Source organism: Mesoplodon densirostris, chromosome 2 (assembly GCF_025265405.1).
Source record: "Mesoplodon densirostris isolate mMesDen1 chromosome 2, mMesDen1 primary haplotype, whole genome shotgun sequence".
Lineage (NCBI taxonomy): Eukaryota > Metazoa > Chordata > Mammalia > Artiodactyla > Ziphiidae > Mesoplodon > Mesoplodon densirostris.
The window spans coordinates 113,922,231-113,937,720 of record NC_082662.1 but is presented as its reverse complement, the minus strand read 5'-3'; the positions used below and the strand labels follow the sequence as shown (position 1 = coordinate 113,937,720).

At 47.9% G+C, this 15,490-nt stretch overlaps 1 protein-coding gene across 1 annotated transcript; it reads left to right on the top strand.

Moving 5' to 3' along the window:
• The first annotated feature begins 7,588 nt into the window (after positions 1-7,588).
• On the top strand, positions 7,589-14,750 carry LOC132503621 (peptidoglycan recognition protein 3-like). The gene is made up of 6 exons (XM_060120241.1): positions 7,589-7,637; positions 8,814-8,921; positions 9,794-9,995; positions 12,286-12,404; positions 13,339-13,526; positions 14,706-14,750. The coding sequence occupies exons 1-6, from the start codon at positions 7,589-7,591 to the stop codon at positions 14,748-14,750; spliced, it is 711 nt and encodes a 236-aa protein (XP_059976224.1).
• The last annotated feature ends 740 nt before the right edge of the window (positions 14,751-15,490 follow it).

The window sequence follows — 15,490 nt, the reverse complement described above, 5'->3', positions numbered from 1 at the left end:
TACCAAGGCTTGATTTGTGACCCAAGATATGATCTATCCTGGAGAATGTTCCATGAGCACTTGAGTAAAATGTGTTTTCTCTTGTTTTTGGATGGAATGTCCTATAAATATCAATTAAGTTCATCTTGTTTAATGTATCATTTAAAGCTTGTGTTTCCTTATTTATTTTCATTTTGGATGATCTGTCCATTGGTGAAAGTGGGGTGTTAAAGTCCTCTACGATGAATGTGTTACTGTCAATTTCCCCTTTTATGGCTGTTAGTATTTGCCTTATGTATTGAGGTGCTGCTATGTAGGGTGCATAAATATTTACAATTGTTATATGTTCTTCTTGGATCGATCCCTTGATCATTATGTAGTGTCCTTGTCTCTTATAATAGTCTTTATTTTAAAGTCTATTTTGTCTGATATGAGAATTGCTACTCCAGCATTCTTTTGGTTTCCATTTGCATGGAATATATTTTTCCATCCTCTCACTTACAGTCTGTATGTGTCCCTAGGTGTGAAGTGCATCTCTTGTAGACAGCAGATATATGGGTCTTGTTTTTGTATCCATTCAGCCAATCTGTGTCTTTTGGTGCGAGCACTTAATCCATTTACTTTAAAGGTAATTATCGATATGTATGTTCCTATTCCCATTTTCTGAAATGTTTTGGGTTTGTTATTGTAGGTCTTTTCCTTCTGTTGTGTTTCTTGCCTAGAGAAGGTCCTTTAGCATTTGTTGTAAAGCTGGTTTGGTGGTGCTGAACTCTCTCAGCTTTTGCTTGTCTGTAAAGTTTTTTTTTTTTTTTTTTTTTTTTTGCGGTACACGGGCCTCTCACTGTTGTGGCATCTCCCGTTGCGGAGCACAGGCTCTGCACGCACAGGCTCAGCGGACATGGCTCACGGGTCCAGCTGCTCTGCAGCATGTGGGAGCTTCCCAGACCGGGGCACGAACCCGTGTCCCCTGCATCGGTAGGCGGACTCTCAATCCCTGCGCCACCAGGGAAGCCCTGTAAAGGTTTTAATTTCTCCATCAAATCTGAATGAGATCCTTGCTCAGTAGAGTAATCTTGGTTGTAGGTTTTTCTCCTTCATCACTTTAAATATGTCCTGCCACTCCCTTCTGGCTTGCAGAGTTTCTGCTGAAAGATCAGCTGTTAACCTTATGGGGATTCCTTTGTGTGTCATTTGTTGTTTTTCCCTTGCTGCTTTTAATATGTTTTCTTTGTATTTAATTTTGGACAGTTTGATTAGTATGTGTCTTGGCGTGTTTCTCCTTGGATTTGTCCTTATGGGACTCTCTGTGCTTCCTGGACTTGATTAACTATTTCCTTTCCCATATTAGGGAAGTTTTCAACTATAATCTCTTCAAATATTTTCTCAGTCCCTTTCTTTTTCACTTTTTCTTCTGGGACCCCTATAATTCGAATGTTGGTGCATTTAATGTTGTCCCAGAGGTCTCTGAGACTGTCTTCAGTTCTTTTCATTCTTTTTTCTTTATTCTGCTCTGCAGTAGTTATTTCCACTATTTTATCTTCCAGGTTACTTATCCGTTCTTCTGCCTCAGTTATTCTGCTATTGATCCCTTCTAGAGTATTTTTAATTTCATTTATTGTGTTGTTCATCGTTGCTTGTTTCCTCTTTAGTTCTTCTAGGTCCTTGTGAAATGTTTCTTGCATTTTCACTATTCTACTTCCAAGATTTTGGATCATCTTTACTATCATTATTCTGAATTCATTTTCAGGAAGACTGCCTATTTCCTCTTCATTTGTTAGGTCTGGTGGGTTTTTACCTTGCTCCTTTATCTGCTGTATGTTTTTCTGTCTTCTCATTCTGCTTATCTTACTGTGTTTGGGGTCTCCTTTGTGCAGGCTGCACGTTCCTAGTTCCCGTTGTTTTTGGTGTCTGTCCCCAGTGGCTAAAGTTGGTTCAGTGGTTTGCGTAGGCTTCCTAGTGGAGGGGATTAGTGCCTGTGTTCTGGTGGATTATGCTGGATCTTGTCTTTCTGGTGGGCAGGTCCACGTCTGGTGGTGTGTTTTGGGGTGTCTGTGGCCTTATTATGATTTTAGGCAGCCTCTCTGCTAATGGGTGGGTTTGTGTTCCTGTCTTGGTAGTTGTTTGGCATAGGGCATCCAGCACTGTAGCTTGCTGGTCGTTGAGTGAAGCTGGATGTTGGTGTTTAGATCGAGATCTCTGGGAGATTTTCCCCATTTGATATTACGTGGAGCTGGGCGGTCTCTTGTGGACCATTGTCCTGAAGTTGGCTCTCCCACCTCAGAGGCACAGCACTGACTCCTGGCTGCAGCACCAAGAGCCTTTCATTCACACGGCTCAGAATAAAAGGGAGAAAAAGTAGAAAGAAAGAAAGAAAGAAAGAGGATAAAATAAAGTAAGATAAAATAAAATAAAGTTATTAAGAATAATTATTAAGAAAAAAATTTTTTTAAAAGTAAAAAAACAGAACAAAACAAAGCAAAAAAAAAAAATAAAAAACAAAAAAACAGATGGACAGAACCCTAGGACAAATGGTGAAAGCAAAGCTATACAGACAAAATCTCACACAGAAGTATACACATACACACTCACAAAAAGAGGAAAAGGGGAAAAAATAATAAAATTTGCTCTCAAAGTCCACCTCCTCAATTTGGGTTAATTCGTTGTCTATTCAAGTATTCCACTGATGCAGTGTACATCAAGTTGATTGTGGAGATTTAATCTGCTGCTTCTGAGGCTGCTGGGAGAAATTTCCGTTTCTCTTTGTTCGCACAGCTCCCGGGCTCAGCTTTGGATTTGGCCCCGCCTCTGCGTGTAGGTCGCTGGAGGGCGTCTGTCCTTCGCTCAGACAGGACGGGGTTAAAGGAGCAGCTGCTTCAGGGGCTCTGGCGCACTCTGGCCAGGGGGAGGGAGGGGTACAGCTTCGGGGCGAGCCTGCGGCGGCAGAGGCTGGCGTGACTTTGCACCAGCCTGAGGCGCGCCGTGCGTTCTCCCGGCGAAGTTGTCCCTGGATCCCGAGACCCTGGCAGTGGTGGGCTGCATAGGCTCCCCGGAAGGGAGGTGTGGATAGTGACACATACAGGCTTCTCGGTGGCGGCAGCAGCAGCCTTACTGTCTCATGCCCGTCTCTGGGGTGCGCGCTGTTAGCCGCGACTCGCGCCCGTCTCTGGAGCTCCTTTAAGCAGCGCTCTTAATCCCCTCTCCTCGCGCACCAGGAAACAAAGAGGCAAGAAAACGTCTCTTGCCTGTTTGGCAGTTCCAGACCTTTTCCCGGACTCCCTCCCGGCTCTCCGAGGTGCACTAACCCCCTTCAGGCTGTGTTCACGCCGCCAACCCCAGTCGTCTCCCTGTGATCCAACGGAAGCCCGAGCCTCAGCTCCCAGCCCCGCCCGCCCCGGCGGGTGAGCAGACAATCCTCTCGGGCTGGTGAGTGCCAGTCGGCACCGATCCTCTGTGCGGGAATCTCTCCGCTTTGCCCTCCGCTCCTGTTGCTGTGCTCTCCTCCGTGGCTCCGAAGCTTCCTCCCCACCACCCACAGTCTCCGCCCGTGAAGGGGCTTCCTAGTGTGTGGAAACCTTTCCTCCTTCACGGCTCCCTCCCACTGGTGCAGGTCCCATCCCTATCCTTTTGTCTCTGTTTATTCTTTTTTTTTTACCCTACCCAGGTACGTGGGGAGTTTCTTGCCCTTTGGGAGGTCTGAGGTCTTCTGCCAGTGTTCAGTAGGTGTTCTGTAGGAGTTGTTCCACGTGTAGATGAATTTCTGATGTATCTGTGGGGAGGAAGGTGGTCTCCGCGTCTTACTCTTCCGCCACATTTAACAATCTCCCTGTCAACTAATTTTAAAGGAAAATAAGAATATTAACAATGAAGCATGGTGTGTGCTGAAGGCCATGACCTCTGCTCTGCCCGAAGTTCTTGACTTTCAGGTCTTTCTCCTCCACTCTGCTGAGGCTCCCCGAGCCAGGGATGTGGCCTGACTCACCTCCGTGGTCCCAGTACGGAGCAATATGTTGAACTAATAAATGCAGGAGTGCACGAATAAATGAAGAAGTGAGTGAGCGTGAAATACACACCGGTCTGTTTGTTGTCCTGTGACATTCTGTGGAGATGTTGACTGTGACCATATAGTGCTGATTAGGATGAAAGTGAATGGGTGGGGGAGAATAGGGTGAGTGGTGGGAAGGAGTGAGAAGCTGGACAGGGCTTTGAAAGAGAAGGGAGTCCACACTTGGGGATCCTGTGTTGGCAGTGGGTTCCCTCATGTCAGAAGGTCATGGCGGGCCCCAAGGTCCCAGGCTAATCCAGGCCTGGGTTGAGACCATGGAGGTCCCGACCCTGGCAGGCTATTCGTGGCTTGATCAATAGGTGCCCAGACCCCACCCAGCCCCCCTCACTGCCAACCAAGGCCAGAGGTTGGAAGGAGGAGTGGTGGGAAGTGGAGTCTTCTCTTTGGGGAGACTCAGCCCTGGGCCTGGGTGGGTCAACAAGTGAGAAGAGCAGGTGGAACCAGTGCAGCCCTTTGAGGGAGCTTTTCTGTGTACCCCGGGCCTCTGTGACTCTGCAGCTCCACTAAGGGCAACCCGTGCAGATTTGGGGGTGTTCCCTCAGAAGGGTCCATTTAGGGTCTCATGAGGCTGCCCCACCCACTGGGAGGTGGGAGCCCCTGCAGGTCCCTGTGGAGACACATTGTCCTATTGCACTTGTGCAAAGGGTCATGTGGAGTTTCCTCTGTGAAGATTCAAGGGCTCTGGAGACCAGAGCTGCAGACTGTGGAGCATGTTAGGGGATGAGCTGAGAGTGGGTGAGGGGCTGGAGAGTCTCAGTTTGTTGGGGGGCTTCCTGGGTGGTTGACAATTTGCTGCTGAGGTAGGGGTGGTGAGAGAATGGGCCCCCTGGCCACAGGGTGGAAGTAAGTTCTAGTGATGAGGACACAGTGTGTGTGGCCTCCTGGGATGTCCTTTTCTACTTCTCTGCCCCTATCCTGCCCCTGCTGGTGAGGCCAGTGGAAAGGAGTGGGGTGGGGGGCTGTTGGGGAGCGACCTCCATCCACAGCCTTCAAACTCCTGGAGCAGATCTGTCCCCACAGGCAGGACGTTCCCAGAGGTGACCCTCAGGTCCCACAGGCACAACCCCTGGCTTTGCTGGGTTTCCTGGGGACTGGGGATGAGGAAAGAGCTCAGGGAGCCTTGGGCAGCCATGCCCTTTCCCAGGGAGGAAGTACCGGGGCTTCTTCACAGGGCAGGTCCCCTGCTGTCAGCACCTGTCTGGTCTCACCGAGTCCCTCTCGGTGCTGTGGATGGTGGACAGAGCTCCTCAGAGCCTCAGAGCTCCGCCCTCCTCCTCTTCTCCCCATTTGGTTAGGGCTCCCGGCATTCCTCTTCTCTCTGGAAAGGCAGGGCCCAGTCTCCATTCCCAGGGAGGGAGTGCCCTCTAGTGCCAGGGAGAGAGAAGGCCGAGGAGGCAGCAGCTGGAGAAGGAGGGCAGGGCCAGAGGCCAAGCCTGAAAGGAAGGCACTGCCAGCCAATGAGGGGTGAGCCAGCTGCAGCCTGACCTGTGGGGCTGGGACAGCAAGGGACTCACAGGTATTTCTGAGTGTGTGTGTGTGTCTTCTTGAGAAGCCCTCTCCTACTAGAGGGACTGGACTCTATCAGGTTAAAAAGTTAATATAGTGGAGAACGTTTCCCTGATCCCCACTCTTGAATTCTTCCTCCAAGTAAGAAAACTTTCTCTATCCTAAATTGTTCTAAATGGGTTTGGTTCTACCACACCTGGATCTTTCTTGCCAAGGCTCTGGGTCCTGGGGTTACCTCTACCCAATTTCTTCCCTTTCTGTCTAACCAGGAATCCCTATCTATTATGTCTCACTTGTCTCCTGTCCTAATATTTCATCTTCATTTTAAGTACAGAGGGTGCATAGCAATGTGAGTCACGGTGGCCAAACTGCGGCTGCAGCCTGTCCTGCCAGCTCAGTGTATCAGTTGGAGGTGGGGGTGGGAGACCCCACCAGTCCCTGCCCTAGCAAGATGAGGGGTTGGGCTCAAGCCTTGCAATTTCAGCTTATGATGTGACAAGCTTGGGACTGCACTCGCCTCGTTATCATTCATGGTTGGGGAAGCACCATGGCCAAGCGACCAGGATATAAACCTCCTATTGACCAGAATTGATTGCTGGTTTCTAGGTAGCTTTGCAAGAGGCCAGCTTCTTTCCTGGGAGGCCAGCCTACAGGGCTTCCAACTTGGGCAAGTTAATCCTTGCCTCTCATTTGGCCAATGAGAGAGGCTCAGCATTTTCCCACATGTTCATCAGGTGGCTTCCCTCCTCCTCTGTGGTGGGCTGGTTTGTCATCAGGACACAGTTTTCTCAAATGACTGGATTCCTGGGTGCCAACGGCCAAGAGATTTCCTGTCCTGATCCAGGAAGCTCCTATATGCTCATCTTAAACTGGGGTTCTATACATTTTCCATCTGGGAACTATTGATTATCATATAAAATCTCTGGAGTTCAGTGATCTGCCCCATTTTATCTCAAACCTCTCTCTATAGTTTCTCAGTAGGGTAATTGGGAGAAAAGTTGATGTTTTGGTTGACATCTGAGGGAATTGATATTTCATTTGGATTGAGACCAAGTAAACAACTCATTTCTGCCTGACACAGCAGAAAATATTCCTGCAGCTGGAAAGGACCACAATAATCCCGGAGTTTAACCTCTTGGATGCTCATTGAGAATCTCCACCATCAGAAACTCAAGCTGATTGTGGAGAAGTTCCAGGCAGGGTCTCTGGAGTCAGATAGATCTGCCCCTTCTAATTAGGTAACTTTGGGCAAGTGACTTAAACTCTCTGAAGTCCAGTTTCCTGATGATATGTACAGGTCTCATAGGTCATTGTGAAGATACTTAATGGAATAACTATGAAGTCCTCAGCAAATACTTGGAAAATAGGATGTGACAGTAAACGGTAGCTGCTATTATTTATTACTATTCTCACTCAAGAAGAAGTGAGGTGAGCATCTATCAGGGATCTTTGCAGGATGGAGGACCGAATTGGATGACTTAACACACGTCTGACTCAGATAGCGCTGGGGATGAAGGCCACCCCTCCCCCTATTATAGTTTGCTCCTCTGAGCCTCAGTGTTCTCACCTATAAAAATGGGGTTACAAATATCTTATGGGAATTTTATAAGGATTAAATATAAAATTGCAGCACTAGATGTAAAAATATCTACACATGGTTTATTCATAATAGCTACTCAGGAATTTTAGAAATTGTTATTATCTATGCTGGAAGGCCTTAGATGAGGCACCGGGTTCCTAGGAGGGACCAAGAGCTCTCAGGGTAATAGGAGGCTGGTGAGGGTGGTGGCTAGACAGAGGTGTTAGCACCCTCACCTTTACTGAGCACCTGCTGAGGGTCAACCCTGTGCTGGGGACCCTGAGAAGGCTCGCCAGGTGCTGGCCCCAGGAGGTGCACAGGTTTGGCAGGGAGGCAGATGGGGGCCCTGTAATGGGGTGGGAGCCCTGTTTGAAGGGTGAGGATGGTCAGGCTAACTGTCGGTGTCTCTCCCAGGGCTGTAGTCTATACTCTCGCTGTTGGTGACCTACTTCCACAGGAGGATGCTGCTGTGGTTTCTTGTCATCTCTGCTCTGGATCTCGGGGCCTGGGGTGAGTTTTCTTTCACTGGGTCACAAGTGCTTTTGGCATCAGCCCCAGCCCGGTTTCATTTGGAAATCATCCTCTCCAGTGTTCTCACTCCTCCCCACTAGCTATGTTCCCCTTCAGAGCCTGGCTCAGGTGCCCCCACGCCCTGCTGAGATGGGCTCCCATCCTTAGCAGCCTCTCCAGCCTGCCCAGCACACCTTGGCTTCAGTGTCATGGTCAAGTATTTGTTCCTGATGATTTTACAAAAGGACAGAATCTCAGAACCATGATGGAGACCCTTAACAACCTCATCTTAAAGACAGAGAAACAGGCCACATTGTGGCAGTGACTTGCCCAAGTCATCTGACAATTTTGGGGTGGCTGAAGGGTCTAGTGGTTATCAACACAGCTCTGGGGTCAGACAGCCTGGGTTGGAATGCAAGTCCACAGCTTAAAACCCATATCGTCTTAGACAAATAACCTCTCTGCACCTTAGTTTCTCATCTGTATAGAGGAAGTAGTTGATTTGCTTTGCTTATCTCACCAAAGTTGTTTTAAGCCACAAAGCTGATAGTGCCCTTGAAAATGCTTTGTACATTACAGAGCCAGCCTGTGGGAGGTGATGTGGATGACATTGCTGGTTCTAGTGGCTATTGACCCCATGACCTCTGGTACCGAATAGGCAGAGGGGGATGAGGCATGTTTGTGATGATTAATCTTCCATTAATCTTATCTAAAAAACTCTAGTTTGTGAGGGCAGTCACAGCGATCTGTAAATTTCCGTATTTCAAGAACCTTGTCTGGATCACTAGGTGCTTAATATATGAATACGTGTTAACGTGATGATGGCCATCTTGGTACATGACACTCTGATCTATTAATATGTATATGAGTCAACTGGGAAAGGCAGAGCTGCTCAGATGAGGAGGCAGGAGAGACGGCACTGAGTCTGAAATGGAGGGAGGCTTGGGGCGGATGGGGAGAGTGAAGGCCTCATTGGGGCAGATGTGAGAGGCAGAGGCAGAGTGAGGCCAGATGCATCCGTGGTTTTCCTCTTCTTTGTTTCCTAGAGGAAGTCAGGTGACTTGGGGAGGCCAAGAGGCTGTTGGCTAGGGGGGCAGGGGGGATGTGGAACCTCTGCCTAAGAGCTGGTCCAGGTGTTCTCAGAGGACCAGCACCAAGGGCAGTGTTCCTTCCCAGGGGATTCCCCACAGTTGTCTTGGAATGAAACCCAAGCCAGAGGGCTGTCAGAGGAGCTTCTGGACCTGTTTGTTGGCATCTCACAGCTCATTCTCAAGGGTCCTAGTGGTGAGGCCATTTGGGTGTGGCCTTGGGCTTCTTAGGGGGCCAGAAGTATTTCTCAGGACGTCACTATGGCTGGGCTGGGTGGGTGGGGTGGGGTGGAACCCCAACTATTCCCCTGGATTGTCCTGAGTCCTTAGGCAAAGGTGGGTTCCAGGAAAGAGACGAAACCCAGGGAGAAAAGACAAGGGTCCAAGTCCCCAGCTCTCAGGGTGGAAACACTGCCTCCCTCAGAGAGCTCCTGGGAGCCCTCAAGTAAGGATAGTGAGGGAGAGCTGGGGAGGTCCTGGGTCCTGCGTGGGGCTCTCACGGCCCTGCTCACAGTGTATTTTCATCTGAAGGAGGGAGACCCGTACTCAGTGTTCATGGAGCTTCATATGGGCTCTGCCGGGGAGAGTGGTTTGAGGAGAGTGGTAGAGCTTTCCTCAGAGAGTCATGTTCTGAGGGGACAGCCGATGAAAGGCAAGTCAGACACCGGGGCAAATGCCAGTGGGCACCACGCATCCCGAGGCATCCATGCTGACGTGCTTCACGAGAAGTAGGCTCAGAACCCCGGGGTTGGGTGGGGGGTGCTGCTGGGACCGCTTTCTGCAGGCAGAGAAGAGGTGAAGATGGGCAAAGTTCTCCAGGGAAGTACAAGGAGGATGTGTTTGGTGAACAAGGCCACTTGACTTCCCAGGCTGAGTGTGGAGTCTGCATGGGGATTCGTTTTACCCTAAATGGGATATGGAGATGGGAAGGGGTGGCTGTGGTGATGCACGCCTCCTCCTGGGGCCTCTCCCATCACAGAGGACCCAGGGTGGCCTGGACAGCCTGCAGTGGGCAGGGGCAGGAACTTAGCATGCCAGCCTGTGGTTCTCCCCTGAACCCCCCACCAGGTGCGTCCACCGTTGTCTCCCGCAAGGAGTGGGGGGTGAGATTCCTGACCTGCAGGGCCCAGCTGACCTGGCCTGTGGCCTGTGTCATCATGGACAAGCTTACGGGGATAAAGTGGCAGGAGCAGAATGTGTGCAGCTGGAAGCTGCGGGGCCTGCAGTCCCATTCAGTCTACAACAAAGGCTGGTGCGATGTGGCCTACATGTAAGAGGCTGGTGGGGCCCCCAGAGCCCACATTCGAGTTATCCCTCTGAGGGGGCCTCCTGCTCCCCCTTCTCTGTTTTTCTTAATTTCCCATTCATGTTGCTTTTCTAATGAATTAAAAAATGCTAATAGAAACAAAATCCAAAATCCCCCAGGGGTCATGAGGAAGACAGCTCTGAGCCATGTATGTCGATGTGGTCTTAGCCGCTGGGAGCTCCCAGAAAGAAGCAAGAGAGGTTTTTTTTTTTTAATTAATTAATTAATTTATTTTTGGCTGTGTTGGGTCTTCGTTTCTGTGCGAGGGCTTTCTCCAGTTGCGGCAAGCGAGGGCCACTCTTCATCGTGGTGTGCGGGCCTCTCACTATCACAGCCTCTCTTGTTGCGGAGCACAGGCTCCAGACACGCAGGCTCAGTAGTTGTGTCTCACGGGCCTAGTTGCTCCGCGGCATGTGGGATCTTCCCAGACCAGGGCTTGAACCCGTATCCTCCACATTAGCAGGCAGACTCTCAACCACTGCGCCACCAGGGAAGCCCCCAGAGAGGTCTTGTAATAAGTACAGTCGCCCCCTTGGAGCTCGAAGAATATTTCAGTTTACAAAGGTCTTTGCAAGTATTACTCAAGTAGGCTCTCCCAGTCACTCTGAGGAATGGGCAGGAGAAATATTACCACCCCTGTGTCACAGGTGAGGATGCTGTGGTCTGGAGAAGTTAGAGAATTTGCTCAAAGTCACTCAGCGAGGGAGCATGGACCCAGAACTATTCCCAGATTGCCTCCTAGTCCTGCCTTGTTCCACTTCTGCACACAGACAGGGCTTTTACCCCGAGATGTGCCAGGTATCCTGAAGGGCCACCTCATAGTGCGACTGGGATCCCACAGGAGATATCCCACTGGGTATGCAAGGAGGAGGGCCCTGTGTTAAAAGCAAATGTGTGAGGCAAGGAGATACTTCCGTTGTGTATTGAGTACCCGCTCTGAGGATTATCTGTGCAATGGAGGCCCACAACCTCCTCTTTTCCCCTCAAGAATCAGGATATATATGTATTTGTAGAAGAAGACAGAGAGAGAGAGAGGGAATGGTGCTCTCCCCCCCGAATTCTAAAGACAAACATAAATGCTTTCTGAATTATCCACTTTGGAAAGGATAACCCACATTTTCTTCTTGATTTATTTTTAGTTGCAAATAAGTAAAAACAGCTTGAGGCCCCTGTTTTAGCCACCAGAGCCCCTGGGGGCCAAGGTGGGGGGTCTTCCCGTCTACCCTCTGTGGATGCTGTGTTCACTACAGCTCAGCTGCTGTCCCTACCACTAGTGCCCCCACCACACCGCCATTGTCACTGCTGTGTTGTCGACTTCAGCCACTGCATCTTGAAGTCAGGTTTTTGCAGTGACAGTGTAACAGTCTCCAGTTTGTACCTTGCAGCTGCTGTAGCCATAGGGGCTATTTTCACACTGAACTGACCAAAGGCTGCAGGGACAGAGCAGCCTGCTGAAAGTACTCCAGCAAAGCCAGGGACATGGCAGACACCCTGAGGCCCCAACCTGGTCCTCAGACCAATGTCAGCACAGGGTGGGAGGTCAGCCCTACTCCATTCTGTGTCTTTGGTGACTTCAGGGAAGTGGTCTTTCTGTGCTCAGCTTGCTGTGGAAATTCATGACCTATTAAGAGCTGAATAATGCAAGAGTTGTGAAAACATCAGTTTTGAAGACTGTAACTGAAAAGTGGAGGACGAGAAATTTATAACAAAGAAGAAAGAAAGGAGGAGGTAAAACAACAACAACAAAAATAGATACATTGGCTTCAAAAAATAAACCGAGAAAAGGAACATCCTAAACAAATTTCTGTGATAAAGAAGAGCTTAGGAATTCCTAAGGAGAAACTGAAGAAAAAGTTAACATAAAGGAATCCCTGAATTCAGGTTGATTGTTTTCAGTGTTCAAGTGCATGGTCCTATAATTTAAAAACCTGACGAATGAATTCTCATGCCCTTGAAAAATGTCGAACTATTGTTCTCAGGTTCTTGAGAGTCACACATGTGAATTCCACTTTGAACCAAATGAGTATTTTAAAGTGAGGTTCTGGGAAACACATGTAAGCTAAGTCAAAACAAAATTTAAAATATATTCCCACATCTCTTGCAAGTCTAAAATGCGTTATCACCCTCCCTCCCACCGTTATGTCATTGAAGCATAGTATTTTTGAGCCTCTAGAACCCTTTTCCCTTCGGAGGATGGGTGCAAAGTTTCCTGTTACAGGAATTTGCCATTAAATCATGTTTCCTTACCTGGCAGCTTCCTGGTTGGGGACAATGGCAGGGTGTACAAAGGTGTCGGCTGGAACATCCAAGGCATGCATGCCCAGGGCTACAACAACATGTCCTTGGACCTCGCTTTCTTTGGCAATAAGCTAGGTAATGGTCATCCCCTCTGTCCCTCTGCCAGGGAGTTGTCTGCACTCTCTTCCTCTGCTCCGTTGTCTCAACACTCTTGTCTTTTCAGCCTACATCATGTTGTCCTCTTTGATGATGGCCCCTCTCTTGAAATTCTTTTCACCTTTGGATTCTATGACATGCATTTTTTGGTTCTCGTTCTCCTCTCTGGTCTGCACCCCTGTGAGACTGCTGAAGCCACCATTGACACTGCTTGAGTTCACAGTTATTGCCATCACTTCTGGAGTCTGAAGTTGACCCTGAGGCTGGGGCTTCAGAGGCGGGAAAACATGGCTTCTCTCTTCCCCAGCATCTCCCATTGGTAGAACCCAAGCAGTGGCCAGCAAGCAAGCCTGGGAAATGTAGTTTGCAGGTTTCCAGCCCCCTGTAGAACAAAGGAGAGCACAGAGCAAGAATGGAATTAAGAGCCAATAGATAAATAACTGGCACTTGCCAGGACCCTCATCTGCCAACTGGGGTTAGTAATAGAGGTTTTCTGTGAGGATTACATGAGTTACATGAGTTAATGGATGTAAAGAACACTTGGCCACATGTCTGATTGTAGAGGCTACTAAGTAAATACCGTCACCCTTTTCACCATGCTGGGGCATTCCTGACTTGGTCAGGTGGGCCTCCCTCTGCATGTAGCTTTCACTGTCTCCCAGTGATTCCACCTAGAGATGGAGAGGATAAAGTTTAGTTTGGCACTTGGAAAAGGTCACCAACTTAGTTTCTAAGAGCTGTGTGCAAGTACTTCCTTGCCTTTCAGCTCCTCTGTCCTGGCTACTGGGCCAGTTTCTGCTCTTCCCACCCATGAGTTATTCAGGTTCAGGTGGTTGTCTTGTCTTCCCTCCAGGTCTAGACCAGGTTGGAGCTTCTTGCTGACAGTTCTGTGCTCCATGTCATCCTCTTTCAGGCAGCAGGCCCAGCCCTGTTGCCTTATCAGCTGCAGAGTATCTGATCTTCTATGCCATAAAGAAGGGTCACCTGTCACTCAGGTATATTCAGCCACTTCTCTTGAAAGAAGAGAGCTGCCTGGTCCCTCAACAGCCACTGATGCCCAGGAAAGGTAAAGCTCCTCAGTCCTGCCTCACCCTCCTCCCAGTTACCACCCAACCACAGTGGGGAATGCTTTTTCTTACTGGTGTTCATTGGTTTCTTGGACCAAGAACATCTCATGCTGAGATCTGGAAAATTCTGAGAGGACACCTTGCTGACCTCCTCTCCTTTCCACTAGAACCATATGGCCATGGAACCATACTTGACATAAATATATATGTACACACATTTTCACTCAATTAGCAAATATTTATGGAATACCAGCCACTCTTCCAGGAACTGAGGATGCAGCAGTGAACAAAACAGAGAAAACTGCACATTTCAGTGGAGAAAGATAGAAAATGAAGAAATCAACAAGTCAAATATGTATGATGTCAGATGGCATGAGGACTATGGAGAAGAATAGAGCATGAAAATGGGGTGGGGTAAACATATATACATATTTGTGTATATTACATGAATACACGTAGACATACACAATCTCTGTCACACACACATGCACACACATACACAGACACATTTCTAAATGCAAAAACAAGCCAAATTTCTTTTTTTATATTAGTTTCTGCTTTATAACAAAGTGAATCAGTCATACATATACATCTGTTCCCACATCCCTTCCCTCTTGCGTCTCCCTCCCTCCCACCCTCCCTATCCCACCCCTCCAGGCGGTCACCAAGCACCGAGCTGATCTCCCTGTGCTATGCGGCTGCTTCCCACTATCTATCTACCTTACGTTTGGTACTGTATATATGTCCATGCCTCTCTTTCGTTTTGTCACAGCTTACCCTTCCCCCTCCCCATATCCTCAAGTCCATTCTCAAGTAAGTCTGTGTCTTTTTTCCTGTTTTACCCCTAGGTTCTTCATGACATTTTTTCCCTTAAATTCCATATATATGTGTTGGCATACGGTAGTTGTCTTTCTCTTTCTGACTTACTTCACTCTGTATGACAGACTCTAGGTCTATCCACCTCATTACAAATAGCTCAGTTTCGTTTCTTTTTATGGTTGAGTAATATTCCATTGTATATATGTGCCACATCTTCTTTATCCATTCATCTGATGATGGACACTTAGGTTGTTTCCATCTCTTGGCTATTGTAAATCGAGCTGCAATGAACATATTGGTACATTACTCTTTTTGAATTATGGTTTTCTCAGGATACATGCCCAGTAGTGGGATTACTGGACTGTGCCTTTTTAATGCAATCCCTTCCAACCAGCCAGAGACACAGACCCTGTTCATCCGCTACCCCCATCTGGCTTAACCCCAAACTTGCTGTCTCTGATGTTAAAATCCTGCAATACCTCTGGTATTGTTAACTCCATTTATAGACACAGGAATCTTTACTTTCTGGACCTCTTTTGCCTCCTCTCTACAGTAGGGACAACAATACTTCATCTATTTAAATATATAGAGTGAAATAAAAAACATGTTCTCTTTTGGTTCCTTTAAAAAATTTTTTTAATTAAATTAAATTATTTTTTTTATACAGCAGGTTCTTATTAGTTACCCATTTTATACATATTAGTGTATATATGTCAATCCCAATCTCCCAATTCATCACACCACCATCACCACCCCCCACCACTTTCCCCCTTTGGTGTCCATACGTTTGTTCTCTACATCTGTGTCTCACTACCTGCCTTGCAAACCGGTTCATCTGTACCATTTTTCTAGGTTCCACATATATGCATTAATATACGATATTTATTTTTCTCTTTCTGACTTACTTCACTCTGTATGACAGTCTCTAGATCCATCCACTTCTCTGCAAATGACCCAACGTTTTTCCTTTTTATGGCTGCGTAATATTCCATTGTATATAGGTACCACATCTTCTTTATCCATTCCTCTGTTGATGGGCATTTAGGTTGCTTCCATGACCTGGCTATTGTAAATAGTGCTGCAATGAACACTGGGGTGCATGTGTCTTTCTGATTTATGGTTTTCTCTGGGTATTTGCCCAGTAGTGGGATTGCTGGGTCATATGGTAATTCTATTTTT